This window comes from Moschus berezovskii, chromosome 16 (genome assembly GCF_049115385.1).
Source record: "Moschus berezovskii isolate FMDL1 chromosome 16, NW_MosBer_1.0, whole genome shotgun sequence".
NCBI lineage: Eukaryota > Metazoa > Chordata > Mammalia > Artiodactyla > Moschidae > Moschus > Moschus berezovskii.
Window position 1 is genome coordinate 53,668,249 of NC_142475.1, and position 19,130 is coordinate 53,687,378.

A 19,130-nucleotide genomic window follows, 5' to 3' on the forward strand; every position below is an offset into this window, starting at 1 on the left:
TCTAAAATTGTGTCACAAATAAAATAGCCAGATTTCAGCTTATTTGAGTATAATTCATAGTAGAAATCTCATTTCAGGACTAGAAATGTTACAAGATCCACAGTTAAGTATCTGTACTTCAGAGTAATAGAGTGATTTCCTAGGCCCCTCCCAGGAGCACTTAAGTTAGTCATTATCCCCGTTCCCGTGGTGAGCACAGAAGTACTCGGCTCAGCACTCACTCAGCCGCTGAGTCCTGGCCTGTGCACAGAGAGTGTCCCCTGGGTCTGGACACCTGTAAGGAGGGTGGAAAGGAGGCAAGCTTTAGACACACACAAACACGGAGGCTGGAAAGGAGGCAAGCTTTAGACACACACACACACACACACGGAGGGTGGAGAGAAGGCAAGCTTTAGACACACACACACACACACACGGAGGGTGGAGAGGAGGCAAGCTTTAGACACACACACACACACACACGGAGGGTGGAAAGGAGGCAAGCTTTAGACACACACAAACACGGAGGCTGGAAAGGAGGCAAGCTTTAGACACACACACACACACACACGGAGGGTGGAGAGGAGGCAAGCTTTAGACACACACATACACGGAGGCTGGAGAGGAGGCAAGCTTTAGACACACACATACACACACGGAGGCTGGAAGGGAGGCATGCTTTAGACACACACACACACACACACACACACAGGCTGGAAAGGAAGCAAGCTTTAGACACACACACACACACGGAGACTGGAAAGAAGGCAAGCTTTAGACACACACACACACGGAGGCTGGAAAGGAGGCAAGCTTTAGACACACACACACACACGGAGACTGGAAAGAAGGCAAGCTTTAGACACACACACACACGGAGGCTGGAAAGGAGGCAAGCTTTAGACACACACACACACGGAGGCTGGAAAGGAGGCAAGGTTTACACATACACACACACAGAGGCTGGAAAGGAGGCAAGCTTTAGACACACACACACACACACACACATACAACACACACTGGAATATGACTCAGCTGTAAAAAGGAATTCTTGCCGTTTGCAGTAACGTGGATGGTCCTTGAGGACGTTGTACTCAGTGAAGTCAGACGGAGAAAGACAAATACTGTATAAGCTCACTTATGTGAAAAGGAAAAGAAAGAACATCAAGCTCATAGCTGTAGAGAACAGGGGGTGGGACATGGGGTGAGTGAAGTGGGTGCAGGGGTCACAAGGTGCAGACTTCCAGTTAAAAGTAAGTCCCAAGGATGTGATGTAAAACACGCTGACTGTAGTTATCAGCACTGTGTCGTTTCTGGGAGATTAGGTCTTAAAGGTGCTCATCACAAGAAAAAAAAAGTGTAACAGTGTGAGATGGTGTGTTAACCAGACATTGTGGCAGTCAGTTCACAGTATTGATGTATGCAAATACTGAATCATTATGTTGCACAGCTGAAGCTAATACAACCTTGTATGTCAGTTACAACTCAATTTAGAATAACACACTTGACACGCACTTGTTAACAGATCTACAGTTAGCATCTGGTAGAGGGCGAGACGGAGAAGGCAATGGCAAGCCACTCCAGTACTCTTGCTTAGAAAATCCCATGGATGGAGGAGCCTGGTAGGCTGCAGTCCGTGGGGTCGCTAAGGGTCGGACACGACTGAGTGACTTCACTTTCACTTTTCACTTTCCACTTTGACACATTGAAGAAGGAAATGGCAACCCACTCCAGTGTTCTTGCCTGGAGAACCCCAGGGACGGGGGAGCCTGGTGGGCTTCCATCTGTGGGGTCACACAGAGTCGGACACGACTGAAGTGACTTAGCAGCAGCAGCAGAGGGCGAGATAACATAACTCCTCGATTCCTGTTTCTTAGTGTATTTTTCTTTTCTGGCATATTTTATTTAGGATTATATTAACCTTTTCATCCAGGAGGCCCTTGGAGGCCATTGTTCTACTGAGAGCAGCATCTGATAAATGTTAGATTGACTAACATAGGATTATTTCTGTTGTTCAGAAGGCTGCATAACAACACTTTCTGATGCTTCATCCTAGTAATACTGCCTTACTCTCTCTGTGTATGAACTGGTTGAAAACCAACTATCTGTCATGGATAGGTGCCTTGTTTCAAACACATAGAGGATATTGAAACCCTGTAAATAGGGAGGTATATTTATTAATATCAAGAGATTCTAGGGAGCCAGTTTTTGTAGAACATTTTCCTTACTGACAAAGAAGGAAAGAACTGATGCTTTCTAAGGCATCCTTCTTAGAAATGAATCTGGGGCTCCTCTCAGCAAGCATTTTCTAGTTCTTGCTCAGCACTGGTGCTGTATGTGAGATCTCTTGGTCCTCATGGGTGGCCACATTGAAGCAGAGACCCCGAGAAAGCTTAGGGACTCACTCCTGATGAGGCGCCCCTCTTGGTTGGCAGGAAGCCAGGGTGTGGCCCTGTGTCCCAGGAAGCTAGCCCTGTGCGGGTATGCTAGCTCCTGCAGCTGCTGCTCGTACCTTAGCCTGGTGGCATGTAAAATGCATAGTGAGCCAAAGCGAAAACTGAGATGGGCATTCAGTAAACGTGGCATGTTTCCTCGATTCAGCTGGATGAGACAGATTCGTAAAACTGTAGCTCAGACTGTCTGTCTGCTAACACTGCATAGTTACTGCTTTCAAACATCTTTGCCCAGTTACTCAGAAGTTTTCCAGCAGGTTCAGTGATCAGGTGTGCTGTTAGTTGACCCCTTGCACGGCCTGTGGCTGAGAGTTTTCGAAAAGAGGACAAGCCATCGACTGGACTCTTTGGTGAGGGGCAGATGACTTCACCCCTGCTCGCTGGGGGCAGCGCACGGCCCTTTTTTGTCTCTGATATGGGGACACCACAGCAGAAGTGGCAAGAGGGGCGGAGCTGGAGAGGTTGGGCACCTCAAGGGACGTCAGGGCGCAGAGCCAATCAGCACAGTCTCGTTGGCCCAGCCACAGGGGAGGGAGGTTCTCTTGGCGGCCCATCAGGTTTCAGGTGTCCTGGAGATCTCAGGTGGGTGAGTGTGATGCTCCAGAGGAGAGTTGGAGACTGTTTGCATAGCCTAGTGTCAGAATGGTGGTTGGATGCCAGCTCAGCTGTGGTGAGAGCGGCCCTTTGTAGGCCCTGGGTTCATGGCCAGAGCTTGGACAGGCCTTCCCCAAAATGCGCTCCCCAGATTTTTCTTTGCAGAGCGTCCACGGCTGACCACTCATGTTCTAGCCAACATCTGAGATTCAGTCCTTTCTGCCCTGGAACTCACTATGCTTCTCCTCGATTTAGTGTCTGTGGCCTCTTCAGATTGCCTGGGATCCCACCCCTGGCTCGCCTGTCCGAGCCCTGGCCCTGGCCACAGCCAGCTGTTGGCCTCCTGTGCAGGCTTCCGCCCGCGCAGTTCTCCCGCGGCCGCTTTACCTGCAGGAGCACCTCGGCTCCGTGCCTGTAACTGCGGCGCCCAGGACAGATGTGCTGACCCGCCCTGTCTCCCTCACGCGTGGTATGTGCGACCCCCCACGTGAGGCCTGTCTCCTGTGCGCTCCTGTGACAGCATCTCCACCACGCCAGGCTGTCTTATTTTCACGTGCGTGTGTGTGTGCCGCGATGTGGGGTCCTCTGCACACTTCTTCACGGAGCCTCCTCATTGCTGGGTCTTCACCTGGTTCTTTCATTATTCCTAAAGGAATATTCAAAGGTTGTGGTTTTAAGGTGTTTGATTTCTGTTACCAAACTGCTTCAGAAAGGATGTGTCGACTCCCCGGGCAGTGCGGGGCATGTGAGGGCTTTCATCCCCCTCCTCTGCCGACCGCAGGAACCCCCTGTTCCAATAAGCCAGAGCTGAACTGTATACTTTAAAATGGTTGAAAGTGAAGTGTTAGTCACTCAGTTGTGTCCAACTCTTTGCAACCCCATGGACTGTAGCCCACCAGGCTCCTCTGACCATGGGATTCTTCAGGCAAGAATACTGGAGTGGGTTGCCATTCTCTTCTCCAGGAGATGTTCCTGACCCAGGGATTGAACCTGGATCTTCTGCATTGCAGGCAGATTTTTTTTTTTAACCATCTGAGCCACCAGATGGTATATTATATATTGTGTGTATTTTACTATAATTTTTTTTTAAAAAAAGAAACAGAGCTCTGATAAATAATGATGTTTGGTGAATGCAGGTAGTATTACGTGGTGCTGGGGAAGAGATGTTCCTGGGTGTTGGGGGTTACTGCTGTAGTCTTCACTTACTGTTGACTCTGAAAAGATGTTTGTGATTTTATCACACAGGCCAAAACACTAAGAAAATTGATCCAACAAACATTTAGACAATTTGCCAACCTTAACAGAGAAGAAAGTATTTTGAAGTTCTTTGAGATCCTCTCCCCAGTGTACAGATTTGATAAAGAATGCTTCAAGTGTGCTCTTGGTGTAAGTATGGGGACTTGGTAGTAGGGGACTCGGTGGAATCTGTCTTTTCCATGAATACCTCAGTTTCTGATTGGAATCTCATTTGTCACGTGTTTAACATGAGAATATTTTACCACTGTACAGTGGGAAAACAATACAAAACATGTGTCAATGTGAGACTAAAACAATCCTTTTCTAGTAGCATGCCTGTGTTCATATTTAGATTTATTTTGATCCCAGCCCAGCAATTCACTGATTAACTGTTCTCTCAGGGCTAGTTTACCTACTCAGATAATCTTCCTAAAGAAACTGTTGGCTTGAGGCTCAGCGGAATGAGCTCAGTCTGTCTGTCTCTGCTTAGGCTCAGCAGATGCTGCACCATGGAGCTGTACATGCCTGTGTGCATCCTCAGTCGTGTCCGGCGCTTTGTGCCTGGACTGCAGCCTGCCAGGCTCCTCTGTCCATGGGATTCTCCAGACAAGAATCCTGGAGTGGGTTGCCATGCCCACCTCCAGGGGATCTTCCTGACCCAGGGATTGAACCTGAGTCTCTTTGTGTCTCCTGCACTGGCAGGCAGGTTCTCTACCACTAGTGCCACCAGGAAAGCCTGGAGTTGTACACATTTTGTATTATTTGATTACATAGATAAATAGAAGCTTGTCCAGCCCCCGCTTTGGTCCTTTAATGTTTCAGTGGTTCTTTATCTAAAACACTTCTTTTTCCTCCTGGTACCTTTGCCATCACCTGTTTCAACTTCAAGTCAAGCTGGATTATTTCAGTAGAGCTGGCGATTGGCCCCGAGGAAGGAATCAGTTACCTCACAGACAAGGGCTGCAATGTAAGTGTGCTTCAGTTCAGCAGGAAGGGGCTGGCACTTATGGTGTCTGAGAGGAGGCGGCCCTAAGGCTGAGAGTAAATGCATGGGATTCAACCCTGTGGACTGACGGCTGTCATGAAATGCTGGGGGTGGGACTGATGGGCATGTTGTGTCTGCATGAGAAGAAAAGCCCACTCTTCTTGGGAAATGAGCAGAGTCTCTGGTGGTGTGTCCGTGTGGGAAGGGTCCTTCAGATGCCCACTGTCTCCCCAGCACCAAAACCCTCAGAAGAACCCCAGAACGGGTCAGAGATGTTCTTTGCTCATGATGTGTTGAGACTGGGCACGGGTCCCTCTCTCTGAGAGAAGCAGGGCAGAATGCTCCCTGAGACCGAGACTGTCACCTGGAGAGTCAGGTCAGGGGCTCCCTCCCTCCTCCTCCTCATGTCGCTCTGGGGCACGGGGGCCCCCTCATCCAGCCCCTGAAGGTGGAGCACCACTCTGCCTCCCGGGGCACAAGAGGGCAGACACACCCCTGACCATGAAGTGAGCAGGTGGCCCTGGCGGGTCCACGCCCGCTTCTCAGAGGGAGAAAAGCCCCCTCCTCCAGGGGAGATGGACAGTCAGGCTCTCCAGACACCCCGTCAACGGGGTTACACAGGATAGTGCACGAGTGTCTGGCATCTGTGGTCAAGTGTTTGCCTTTTCTTCCCAAAGCCCACACACCTGGCGGACTTCAACCAAGTGCAGACCATCCAGTATTCAAACAGTGAAGACAAGGACAGGAAAGGGACGCTGCAGCTGAAGATCGCAGGGGCGCCTGAGGTAAGAGGATAAAGGAGATAGCCTCTGCTCATGCTGTGTCAATTCAGTCGTGTCCGACTGTGCGACCCTATGTCCCATAGCCCGCCAGCCTCCTCTGTCGATGGGATTCTCCAGGCAGGAATACTGGAGTGGGTTGCCATATCCTGAAACAATCATTATTTCTAAACTAGCCCTTTACTGAAATGATTGTTTCAGGATATAGATGAAGTTTTCATGGATGATCAGAATCACAGCTTTTTCTTACGTAATGAGCATCACATAACAAATGTGTGTGTGTGCTCAGTTGCTTAGTCACGTCCGACTCTTTGCAGCCCCATGAACTGTAGCCTGCCAGGCTCCTGTCCATGGGGATTCTCCAGGCAAGAATACTGGAATGAGTTGTCATTTCCTCCTCAAGGGGATCTTCCCGAGGGCTCAAATTTGTGTTTCCTGCTTGGCAGGCAGATTTTTTACTGCTGAGCCTCCTAGGATGCCCTGCATAACAAATTGTTGTTGTTTAGTCGCTAAGTTGTGTCCGACTCTTTGTGGCCCCATGGACTGCAGCACGCCAGGCTTCCCTCTCCTTCACTGTCTCTCAGAGTTTGCTCGAGTCCATGTCCATTGAGTTGCTGATGCCATCCAACCATCTCATCCTCTGCTGCCCCCTTTTTTTGCCTTAATCTTTCCCAGCATCAGGGTCTTTCCCAGTGAGTCAGTTCTTCGCATCAGGTGGCCAAAGTATTGGAGCTTGAGCATCAGTCCTTCCAGTGAATATTCAGGGTTGATTTTCTTTAGAATTGACTGATTTGATCTCCTTGCTGTCCAAGGGACTCTTAAGAGTCTGTTCCAGCACCATAGTTCAAAAGCGTTAATTCACTTAAAAACTAATGTAGTTTTTCTGTGGAAAAACTGGAATATTATCATGAATTACCAAGAAAATCAACCTCTTAAAATGATATAAATTCTGTAAACTGTGCTACTGTCCTATTTCCTGGACTGTGTTATATGTGATGTTCACTGTGTGTGTGTGATGGAGGGGACAGTGGGGAGCGGCACACGCAGGGTTGCTTCTGCATGAAGCCCATTTGGGGCACTCCCCTGGCCCCACTCGCTGCAGGGGCTCCACGCTGCTCCCGCCCCTGCTGGGGCAGGTTTGTTCTCGAGGCTTCTCTCATCTCGTTCTTGCTCCTCCTGCTTTGGAATCCTGGCATTTCTGAGGCTCCGGTCAGTACATTTGATTCTCAGAATTAAACCAGTGATGCCATGAAATATTGAAACCTTCAAATTTCCTGAAAATCTCTCAGTAATTTCCTGTCTGCACCGTGATTTTCAGGCTGTCCTCCTTTCTGTTTGCTGCCCCCAAACAATACTTAGGATGACGCAGGCGAGCTGAGTTGTTCCTTTAGCAGGAAGTTATGAAGACTATGTGAGTTAGGACATAAATGTGTTTGAAAGTAAAAATACCACTCTGATTATCTCCTGGATAATATTTAATGACAGGTCTTTTAGGAAATGTATCATAATTCTGTGTTTTGCCTTGAAAAAAGTGATTTCTAAGCTCTTAGGTAGAGTATGCTCTGCATGCTCAAAATAATGAAATTCCACTAATTTTCTTTAAGGTTAGAAAAGTTATGATGGATGGTTGATAAAAGTCTATTCCACACTTGTCTAGTTTCTAAAAGAAGCCATAATTGAGTTTACTAATTTTCTAAATTCTTAATTAGAGTATGCCTAAGGGGCCAGACCTTCTGTAGGAAACGTTCCTTTCCCCCACCTCTTTTTGTTCTAGAAAGTGGCTCTAAGCGATTTAAGTGTCTTTTTCTTTTTTTGTTGCTTTGCCTTCTGTCACACATTCTAGGAATAAGATCCTTAAATACCACGCTCCCTTCTCACTTCTCATCTCACTCCCACTCTTCTCTGTGCTCAAGTGCGTCTCGATCTGATGTCACGGCACAGCTGGCCCTCTGAGGAGCGGAAGGAACAATGACCGCTCTCTCTGGCTCTTCTCCCCTGTCCAGCCCCTGACGGTCACAGCCCCGTCCCTGACCATCGCCGAGAACATGGCCGACCTGATCGACGGGTACTGCCGCCTGGTGCACGGGGCCACACAGTCCTTCATCATCCGGCCCCAGAAAGGTGAGCCGCCCCCTGCCCCAGCTTTCTCTGTGCCGCCACCAGGCTCGCCCGCAGCCCAAGCCCTTCCTTCAGGTCACTCTGAATGTAAAGAGCGAACAAATAATTCAGCCCAGCAAATCTGTTTTCCTGCTTTTCTAGGGCAGCAATTCAGCTCAGTCTACGAGCTGGGTTTGGACAGAGCTTAAAGGACAGGTGGTTTGTGTTCAGACCCTTTTGATTTGAGCAACAGCCTTAAAGTATTATCTCAGTTACCATTAGTGTTTTTAAAATAAACTTTTGGGATTATGTTCAAGGGATTTTTTTTTTTTAAGTCCCTATAACTCATGTAAATAAAGGCTCTTTCCTATTTTTTCTAAAGATCTCAAAAGCTTAGAGCAGGTCAGAGAACAAACTCAGTCTGAAGCATGATGTGTTGAATCCTCGGAATGGGGCTGAGTCTCTACAGCCTTTTGCAAAGGTTAAGACGCAGTGTCTCTGAGGGTTTGGATTTCTGAAACAAAGAGGGAAAAAACTAGGCTTTGGAATTATATTGACCGATGGGTTCACATCATGAGCGCATACCATCTACTAAGTACTTAGCTTCCTGCGCCTCAATTCTGTCCGGGAAAGCGAGAAGAGTGGTACTTGCTTCTGTGGTCTCTGCGGGAAGCAGGGTGGAAATGGCCTCCCATTGGAGGTGGCTCGGGGCCCTCACAGTGTCACAGACTTCAAAGCTGCTGCTCGTTCCTATGTGATCATGATGCACTGGATGAGCCTTGGCTTGGGGACTTCTCGTCCTTAAGGAGGAGCAGCACCTGCTTTGTAGTGTGGGAGGTGGGTCCAGGTCCACAGTCACCCCCATCAGGCTGCCAGTCCGGGCAGGTGGACGCAAGATCCGTGCCAGCACTCCCCCACCCCCACCGTGGGAAGGATGGTCAGAGGAGGAGTCGGGGAGATGTGAGGGACACAGATGAGGCCCCGCACTCCTGGTGTAGACACTGCAGAGAGTCCTGCTGCCCAGCGGTCCAATCCTCTGTGCTGACAGCAGGTAGAGGGCGTCGGGGGTGTGGGATGAAGCAGAGGCGTCACTGGGACCTTTGTGTAAACCTTTGTTAGTGTCAGGATGTCATCCTCTGAGAAGAGTATCTAAAGCCATCAGCCAAAGGGCCAGTAAGTACATGAATTCCAGGACATGAATAGTCCACCATGATCAAATCAATAAAATCTATTTATTTATTTTCCCCTTAAAATGGAGTGTGTGTTATGATAGCTTTTTTTGTGTGAAATACAGTAATGAAGTTGCTTTTAGAAATTCTGAAGGTTCCTCTCATTTAAAGTTTTTGCATTCATGAGCTCTTGCGTTTTCATTTTGTGCTTTAAATGAAGGTATATACCTTTCAAGCATTGTTTAAATGTTTTGGGAAAGTTGCTTCACATAAAGATAGTATTCTGTTAAAAATGTTAAATGTACTATAGCACCTGTCTTCTTTTTGGTAAATAATTGTTTTATTTCACCCTAATTTACCGAAATGTTCATCAATTTGTTGGTATATGAAAAAATAACATTCAGACATTAGGCATTAAATGTTTGAAGCTTAAACATCTTCTTGGGTTGGTTTTTAGTTGACTTTTTTCGCCTGTTGGAAGAAACGTTTTGATATCAAATCTCATGAAGTGAGACGCATTAAATTCTTCATTCATATGAAGACAGCATAAATGAAATTGCTTCTCATAAAAATCTAGTAGGTCCGAGGCTTTTATCAATTTTTATGTGGTCTTTATAGAATTAATTACTAAGCCTGATAATTTACTTTATTCTAAGTCACAGCATATGTACTTGTGACTATTTTATAATAGATTCCTAAAGTGAAGTTATATTACCTAATTGAAATAATATATAAAGTCAAATGCTTTTAATGGGTTATAATTAGAAATGTGTGGACAGGAGCACATGTACACACTCTAGTTTCTTAAAATTTCAAGTAAATGTAAAGCATGTTTCTACAACTCTAATGCACCATTTTCCTGGTGCATGCTTTAAGGAACAGTTGCATTCGTACCCATCTGTTCTCCCTAGGTTATGTACTGCTTCATGGTGAGCACCATGCATGTGTTGGTGAGTGTAACAGTTCTAAGTGACGTCTAAGTTCTACACATGAGCGCCAGTGTGCCCAGGTGTGCTTGGTTAGCTCTGTAATCCACCATAATTGCTTCAGTTTAGAAAGTGCTTTTATAGGTGCTATCACTGGGGCAGAAAACTGTAAGAGTCACAAGCCACGTGCCTGAACCGGCTTCCCCCAGGGTTGCTATGTGATCCTGGGCCTTCTTGTGGGGCCTTATCTAACTTTTCCTTTAATTTAGAGAAAAATTAAAAACTCAGTGGCAGTTTTTCAATTTTTAGTTAAATTCTTCTCAGAGGAAAGAATTTTGCAGATTAGGGTCATAATTTCACATTACCAAGACCAGAGTAACCGTTTTCCCAGGGAGCCAGGGGACTGGTGGGACGGCTTTACCACCAGGTTAATCCAGATAAGAATGGTTAAACCAGGGGCTCCATGCTTCCTGGTTCACTAAGGATGGGTGGGAAGTGTGTCTCTCCAGCCCCTGAGCAAGTCCTGATCTCCCCTGTGATGCCCCGGCTGGAGCCCAGCCGTTATGGTGGAGGTCAGCCCCCATGTGGGGGCCCCAGCACCTCCCCCAGCTGCGTCCCCGGACCTCCTCAGGCTCCGAGGCTGCTGGCTGCCTGGGGCCTGTGTTCCTCTGGCAGCTACAGAGCCAGTGGGTTTGTTTCCTTTGAATTTCTGTGTTCCTTATTTAGATTTTGGAGTAGCCAAACCTACGCAGGGTGTTCAGTCTTCTTAAAGAATGTTGGCTTTGATTATGAAAAATTCTTTCTCTTCTAACATCTCCTGGGAAGAACAGCTTTCTTCTGTTATCCCTTAGCCTGGCTTTGAGAGGCAGTGCCTTTCCTATAGTCTGCACCTGCAGACAGCATGTTTATCATAAATACGGAAATAAAGCTGTGCTAACCCATCACAGGCAAATGACAGCTTCGTTTAAAGGGTTATTGCTAAAATTCTGGGATAGGACTCATCTTCTTTCTCTGGTTTCTACAAACAGTCTTTTCCAAAGGAGCCTCATCTCTCTCTTTCTGTTTTTTTTTCACAGAAGGTGAACGGGCTTTGCCATCGATACCAAAGTAAGTACCGCTCCGTGAGCCTTGTTATTCCGTTGCATTAGAGACTGGAAGTCTCTATGCTTTATTTTACATTTGCCTGAGTAATCAAATTTCTGCATGTATGATTAGGAAATCAGAAAACAAGTATTTCCAGGAAGGAATCAGTTGTAAATCATCTAAAGTATTTAGGTTTTTTGTTGTTGTTGTTTTAATTCATTTATTTTTTATTGAAGGATAATTCTTTACAAGTTTTTAGGTTTAGTCAGAAGTGTAAAGTGAATCTTCCCTTGAAGCTTAGTAAGAAGCTCAGGAATAGTGGTGATAACAGGAGAGAGGTCTGTTGTCAGATGGTTACTTTATATATAGGTGGCGACAGTCTGCATAGAGACCTGAAAGTCAGTACCATTCTGGCTATTTTACAAGTGAGAAAATTAAAGATATGCAACTTACATTAATTTTAAAATGTGTTTGTGTCACGGATTTCACAGTAGATACTTTAATCTGTAAAAGTAAAGAAAGCCTGAGCTTCTCTGTCCTCAGCCAGTTAGCTTCGGGACTGGGGAGCAGATGAAAGGCACCACGCTCACAGTCAGATATGCAGCTGGGTGCCGAGAGCTCAGAGGGAGGGACTTGAGGAGACGCCCCTGGCGCTGCATAGGGGCTAAGGGAGCAGAGCCTGGGTGCTTCTGACCTGTCGCTCCCTCTCCTCCACTGCCGGTCCCTGCCAGTCTCTCCCTTTCTGCTTCCAAACTGTCAGGCCCATGCACTTTACCTGCCCACCGCCCTCCCCGGTTGTTAGCTGTTAGCACCTGTCTGGGCTCTACTAGTAGACTCCTGTGTCAGGGTCCCTAGGACCATTCCATGCAGGGATTCTCTAGAAGGAACACCCAGGACTCGGCGCATAAAGGCTCTCGTGACTGCAATGCGTGACAACTGAGGGAGAGTGCAACGGCGTGGAGTCCAGAGGGGCCGGGCAGTCCCGGGGGCCCTCTCTCAGGGGCGCAGGCAGGACACGTGGAGAGTGGTCTCCCAGGGAAGCTCGTGAGAGACTCAACACCCCACCTTTATGCGGGCCTGGTCACGTGTGCACACTGTGCTTGGCATGTGCCCAAATTCCAGTCTTCCAAAAGGAAGGCAGGAGTTAAGCATGGGCCATATTATTTGTACCACTGGTCTCAGGACAGGGAGCTGTCCTGATCAGTAGGGATGGTGGGAGCCCTCCTCGACACCAGCCAGGGGCCAGCCTCAGAGGACAGCGTCTCAGACCCCCCTGGCTCCCATCCTCTTCGTGCCTCTGCCGGTCTTCTCTACAGCATCGGGAGGGAGTTTCCTCTTGAAGCCCTTGTGTGGCTGCTGCTGCTCTTAGGTAAATGCCCACATCCTTCAGCCGGCTGGGGAGAGGCTGTGTGGCCGTCCCCACCAGCCCCTCCAGCCTCGCTTCTGCTCCCGTGCTCAGGCTTCAGCTACACTGACTTCGCTTCGGCTCCTGGAGCCCACACCCCTCCTTCCCTCGGGCTTGTCCTCAGTGGGGCCCTGCTCAGGCCTCACCCTGCATCACCTCATCTGAAAACCCCCGTCACCCCAGTCCCGGAAGCAGCCCTGTGTTTCCCGTAACTTGTCTGGAGCAGCAGTCAGCTCTCTGCTGCTCTCATCCTCGGGCTTCACCGGCGGCCGAGGTCGGGGACATGTAGACCTGACGCGGAACAGTGTCTGATACTCAGGAGGTACACAGTAGCTGGGCAGGCGAGTGGTGGGGGTTGAGACCAACTCTCTCAGCTGTTAGGCTGTGTTTCACAGACCCAGCAACGTTTAATAGATATGTATTACTGTTTTGATGAATATTAATTTATTAAAGTTATTAATGTCTATTAATTATTAATAAAATCAGGCAAGGAATTAGTGCTCATTGTATCTTCAGTTGTAGAAAGTCTTTGAGAGATGACTTTGTGGATTAAACACACAGGAATTGTAAATACAGACGTAAAAGTGAGGAGTGAGGGAGTAGGTTAGAAGTGCTAACAGATACTAGAAAGGAGCAGAATTCCCACAAATCACAGAGCAGCAGACGTGTTGTTGCCACTGATCAGAGAGGTGATGAAATCCGTGTGTTTGTGAGCAAGTTGATTCAGAAAAGTGCCCCAGCCCACAGCAGAGGATGACCCAGCATCCTGTCTGCAGGACAGAGGCAGAGGACGTGGCCTGTGTGTTAGGAACACGCACCTGTGACCTCCAGATAAATGCAGTTGAGAGGTAGTTACGATCAGTCAGGTAGCTGCAGTGCAATAGGAGCTGGTGGTTTTTTAGAAAACTCTGTTTAAGCTTTTATAATAGACATACCATTTCAAACGTATAGCAAATTCAGTAAAAGAACTGAAGTGTATGGCTTTGTGCTGTAAACCTTCCCCAGTCACTTAGTTGGTAAAGAATCTGCCTGCAGTGCAGGAGACCCAGATTCAATCCCTGGGTCAGGAAGATCCCCTGGAGAAGGGAATGGCTACCCACTCCAGTATTCTTGCCTGGAGAACCCCATGGACAGAGGAGTCTGGTGGGCTACTGTCCATGGGGTTGCAGAGAGTCAGACACAGCTGAGCGACTAACGCTTCCTAGAGGTTGTGCGGTTGCACATTGAATATTTCTAGCTCTTAAAAGGGATATATTAAGCTCCAAGATTTCCAATATAAATTCTGTTTACTAAGGAAAATTCCTGTTCAGTACTTCTAGAGTAAATGTTTATGTATCAGAAAAAAAGTGTTCTTTTATGAAAAGAGCAAAATAATTTTGACACCTGAAGACTGTAGGGTTCCGTTTTCCTCTGTGTTTTATGCTTTTTCAAAAAGTTTGAATTGAACTATACTTGGATTTTTTTTTTAAAAAATGTGCTAAAACCTTTGGCCAAAATGTTATTTTATGTGGATGTGTGTGTAAAACACTACCATTGTTGAGCCATTTCATGAAACAAATAACCAGATGCGTTAACCTTACCTGTGTCAGTCTGTAAATAACGACAGTATGTGTCACCGTCCTGCTTGCTCTTGGACACGCTCTAAACGGCGGCAGGGCCAGTGCTGTGTCCAGAGCACTCCTCATTCGCGGGCATCTCCCCTTGCAGCCCAGCATCTAAAGTAATCCAAGCCATGTGCACCACGTTCAGTAGTGTTGTGGTTCAGCGTCCTCCCCTCGTCAGTCTGCACTTCTGGTCTTTAAAACATTAAAGCAGGCTTTAAGGGCCTTGGGTGGTAGACGGACTGTACCCTCTCCCTGGGAGAGGGCACAGCCGTCCTGGTTCTGGGCAGCTGGCGTGCGCGTGAATGCCATCAGCATGGTGTGGAGAGCGGGACACTCACGCTTTGCACTTCTGTTCCAGGCTGGCCAACAGCGAGAAGCAGGGCATGCGCACCCATGCAGTCTCTATGTCAGGTAAGAGGCTGCGCGGGTGGCAGGGGGGTGCCCACAGCGGTGGGAGGGAGCCCCGTGTGTTTGACCTCTGCTCATTTTTATGAGGATTACTTCTGTCTAGGTTAGCTTATGAACGTTAAGAATTAAAGTTATTTATTTTTAAAACTTAAAAATAATTTTAAAATTTGTATAATTTTACAGTAGTAGATTACTCACAAATTACTTAGAATTCCAAATTATGTTTCAGTTTTAATGCCATGTTAATTACATTTAGAGTAAAAATGTTTGCTTTTGAAGCTGCCATTATAATTTATGCTTGCAGTTCAGAAATTAACATAATATGCTTTGTGTATTTATTATTTTTTGAAGTTCAAGAGATGTGGAATATTTTTAAACAGCTTTTTTTGTTAACAATTAACATAAAATGGTGTTTGAATATTGCTTTTTTAAAAATATAGTTAAGATATTGACATAAGCATTATCTTAACTATTTACTGGTGTGATGAGCATGGTGTGCTTTCTTTGATATGTTTCTCAAAATACATGTGCCTTTTCCCCCCCATTTAAAAATGTAGAAAATAGAGGAAAGGTGGGGAAAAGCATCTTCTATGGCCCCAGGTTTGGTATCTTAAAATAAGTATGCTATACGTGTGTACATGTACATGTACACACACATGTATGTCCATATGCACATGTATGTAGCATGTTCTCACCTGTGTCACACTTCTAAAATAATCGTCTCCCAAAGCTCTACTGTTGGACAGTCTACCTTAGAAGAAATCTTATTCTTGTTGGTTTAATTTACATTGAGTGAATTTTTACCTAAAATTTAGTTTTGTGCATTTGCCTAGTTGATGGCTGAATTATTTATTAATGTTCTAGCATACAAATATAATTGCTTATTTTTTTTTTATCATCCACAAACATCCCACAACCATCTTCTCAAGAAATATTTGTGTTGGTATTCATGCTTTCGTGCTTAGCAGAGATGCTCTAGTGAGGAACCTCGTGGGGCAGGTGTGTGAGGGGAGCCCTGAAGCTCAGGAGTCAACCCCTTCCTGATGTGGGGAGAGGCCTGTTCAGTGCCAGAGCTTGTGCTGCCGAGCAGTGCCAGACACTGGTGGCTTCCCCTCAGCCCGGGGTGATGCCCGGGAGTTGAGTAGCTCGGCATCTCCAGTCTGCGGCGGCGCAGGAGATCCAGCAGGTGGGGAGCAGGCCTTCCAGGGTTGTGATCTTGTTGGAGAGAGAAGCCACCACCTGCCCGAGTGGCCCGGTGGTGGAGGACTCTGTCAGTTGCTGGCATCAGAGGGTGTTTTGTGCCGTGCTCCACAGAAGAGGAGCTATCAAGCCAGTGCTGAGTCATTCCTGAGTGCTCCAGGCCTCCCCCGCTGGACTGGAAGTGGGCCTGGGCAGCCGACCGGGAGGCACTGGTGGTTGTCACTGACCTGGGCGCCCCCGTGCCCCGCAGCCGCTCCGTGCGATGCGGAGCTGACACGCCCTGCCAGGCTCACCGTGACTCCGGGTGGCGACGAAACACGACAGGCCTCACGGAAGGCTCGGGTCTCATCTCTCCCCTTTCCTCATGTCCGCAGCGTTTCCCACAGCTGCCCAGTAAGACATTGCGGCTGTCACCTCTCCCCGCCCCCTGTCCTGACCCACCTTCACTGTCCTCCCCAGGCACCCTGGATTGGAGTTCACGCTGCAGCCCCTTGTCTACAGCAGCTCTCAGCATGCTCCCCCCTTTATTGAATGTAAGGAGGCGATTCCCTTGGCAGAATCTTTCCTCAGCTCTGCTCCGAGGCTTTCCAACGTCTCTGCACAGCCTGGCGCCTGTCCAGCCCGCCCCCGTCCTCCGCATGGGTCTTCACCCAGTTCTGTCAGACGTCCAGCCCCTCTGCCCACCTCCTTACCCCTGTAGTTCTGCTTGGACTGCCCCACCGGCCAGCACATCCTTTTCATCATCACACGTCAAAATCTTTTCATTCTTCAGAGTCAGTGGTGCTATTCCACACGTGACCACCACTTTGGTGGTTCACGGAACCACCAAACCTTCATTCACAGGCCACAAAGAACATTCCATGTCCCATGAATATTTAGTGATGGGACTTACCTCTTAGATTCCTGTTACTCCTTCGTCACCCTGCTCATGACTTGCTCCCTTCCATGGAGTTGGACTCACAGTGTGCAAAGACTGTTGAACACGCTATCCCAGCAGTATGGCTGACCAAGAGCTGCGCCTTGCATTTAGCTCATAAGCTGTTAAGGTGACACCTAGATCACCAGGACTTCTGCCAAACCTCAAGATTCTTTCTTATCTGGTAGCCTGGAAACCACGCGGGTGTGCTGTGGTTAACCTCAGCTACCCGCGGACTCAGTGGAGCACCATGCCTGTTCCCCACGCCACAAGCTGATCTGTCTCCAGAATGGTGGGGTGGTAGCTGAGGCTCAGCCTGACTGTAGCCAGCAGTCGTGACCTGCTTTTCTGTCATAGTCCATCCTGTCCCACCCCAGCAAACCCTGCAAGGTGGCTATTAGTCCAGTCTTAGAAATACCATCATCAGGTGCTGCTGAGTGCCTGCTCTGTGCTAAGGCGTTGTTCCAGATGCTGGGGTACACTGATGGACAGAACCAGGTTGCTCCCTTGTGGAGCTGATATTCTGTGCAGGAGACAGAGGCACTGAATTAAAATCAAACAGGCAGGTGAAGAGTGACGGTGGGGATCCAGGGATGTCCCTCTGAGCAGTTGACTGAATACAGTGAGACTTGGGGCCTGCAGATGCTGTGGGACAGCGGGCGCCAGGCCCTACAGCGGGAGCTTGGCAAACTCAGCACCAGCCGGAGAGCTCTGAGAGGCCGGGGCAGGGCAGGCGAGGGCACACCTAGTAAAGAGGAGACAACTCTCTCCTTGTTAGGTACTCCAGGTGCTGTGCATAGCATTAGACATTACCTTGTAATCCCTGAGATGACCTCCCAAGGTCTTTATTGTCTCCCCGTTTCACAGACAGGAGGAAAGAAATTCAGAGAGGGCTTGTTCAGTGTCACACAGCTTGAAAACGATGGAGCAAGGACTGAACTCAGGTCGTTATTGCCCCCTAGGCTATGTTGCCTTTCAGTAACAATTAAGGGAGATGACCCCAAGTACAGATGAAGAATCAGTTGGGAAGATGGAGAAAGTGGGACTTGCCTGATGCCCCTATTTTTTATACAGTCACAACTGAGAAGCTCTTCCCTAGTCTTTAAGACTGGCTTCAGATGCCACCCCCTCCTCGAAGCCCTCCCTGCCTGCTCCAGGACTCTCCTTCCTCAGAGTTGTCTCGCCTGCCATACATGCCACTGTTGTGGATAACCTTTAAATAGATACGAGCTTAGAAACCTTCTTATCCCCTAGACCACAACTCCATCATAGGCAAAGACATGTACTATTTGTCGTTACTGTCTGGGACAGAGTGCTCAGGGATTGTTTTTAGGTGAATTTGCATGCCTGAGCAAGGTGCAGAGTGGTGCTGTGACTTGGAGGACTGTGCTTTGGTGGGGGAGCAGAGGGAGAAAGGTAGGGACCCTCAGAGTGGATATTGACCTCGAGAGCCGCTGGGCTCACAGACCTCCCCAAGCGCTGGTCACGGTGAACCCTTCTGCACACACCCCTAGGCAGTTTGGGGCAAGGGTTCTGGAGGCCAGCCAGTGGGAAGGCTGAAGTCTGGATGTCAGCAAACAGTCCCCAGCTCATGATCACGGGTTCCAGGCCCTCCTGCATATCTCTTTGTGAGGAAAAGAGTTTCAGAACATCCTCAGTAGGGTCCAGTTTCAGTCCATGTTGAGTATATGCAGTCTTGTCTCTGAGATCCGGAGTTTCTAACGTAAGTGTGAGATGAGCCAGTTTACAGTCCATGTTGAATATATGCAGTCTTGTCTCTGAGATCTAGAGTTTCACTCTAACGTAAGTGTGAGATGAGCTGGTTTATAGAAATATCCAGCAGAATAGAGCATTTCCCTGGGTACTTTCTCTGAGGGCCTAGAGTCAACTTTTCTAGCCTATGTGTATGATTTTAGGAAACGTGTTTCTTCTGGAGTGCAGTTAGAAGTACATGGAGAGGCCTTCGCTTGTCCTAAGGGGTCTGTGTGTGTCAGAGAGGGGCACTTGGAGTGGGTGGGGGGTTGAGCAACGTTTGTGTGGATGAAGATTCCCTGAAATGCAGGTGCTCCCAAGGAAAATCAGTGAACGAAGCTGAATTTTAAATATTCCAAAGGTACAAACTTTGGTTTTCTGTTGGTTTTTGTGTTTCAAGGTTCTGTTTGTCTGTTTTTAAATAACCAGGCCTCTAGTGAAGCAGTGGGACCTTAAATGTAACATTGGCTCCTGTCTCACGTCTGGGTCATGGTAACGGGGCTGGAGATCAGAAGACCGTGTTCTCTCTCCTGTGTCTGTCACC

At 47.9% G+C, this 19,130-nt stretch overlaps 1 protein-coding gene across 30 annotated transcripts in view; it reads left to right on the plus strand.

The window, feature by feature from the left end:
* PTK2 (protein tyrosine kinase 2) overlaps positions 1 to 19,130 on the plus strand; it is a 198,530-nt gene that overhangs the window by 114,147 nt on the left and 65,253 nt on the right. For 19 of the 30 annotated variants that reach the window (XM_055431796.2, XM_088844838.1, XM_088844834.1 and 16 more), the window contains 7 exons: positions 4,272 to 4,412; positions 5,152 to 5,229; positions 5,925 to 6,032; positions 8,030 to 8,147; positions 10,204 to 10,242; positions 11,295 to 11,325; positions 14,669 to 14,721. In XM_055431796.2, the coding sequence (XP_055287771.1) occupies positions 4,272 to 4,412; positions 5,152 to 5,229; positions 5,925 to 6,032; positions 8,030 to 8,147; positions 10,204 to 10,242; positions 11,295 to 11,325; positions 14,669 to 14,721 (568 nt within the window). The remainder of the gene's footprint in view (positions 1 to 4,271; positions 4,413 to 5,151; positions 5,230 to 5,924; positions 6,033 to 8,029; positions 8,148 to 10,203; positions 10,243 to 11,294; positions 11,326 to 14,668; positions 14,722 to 19,130) is intronic. The other 11 variants (XM_088844827.1, XM_088844828.1, XM_088844833.1 and 8 more) reach the window with 1 other exon arrangement.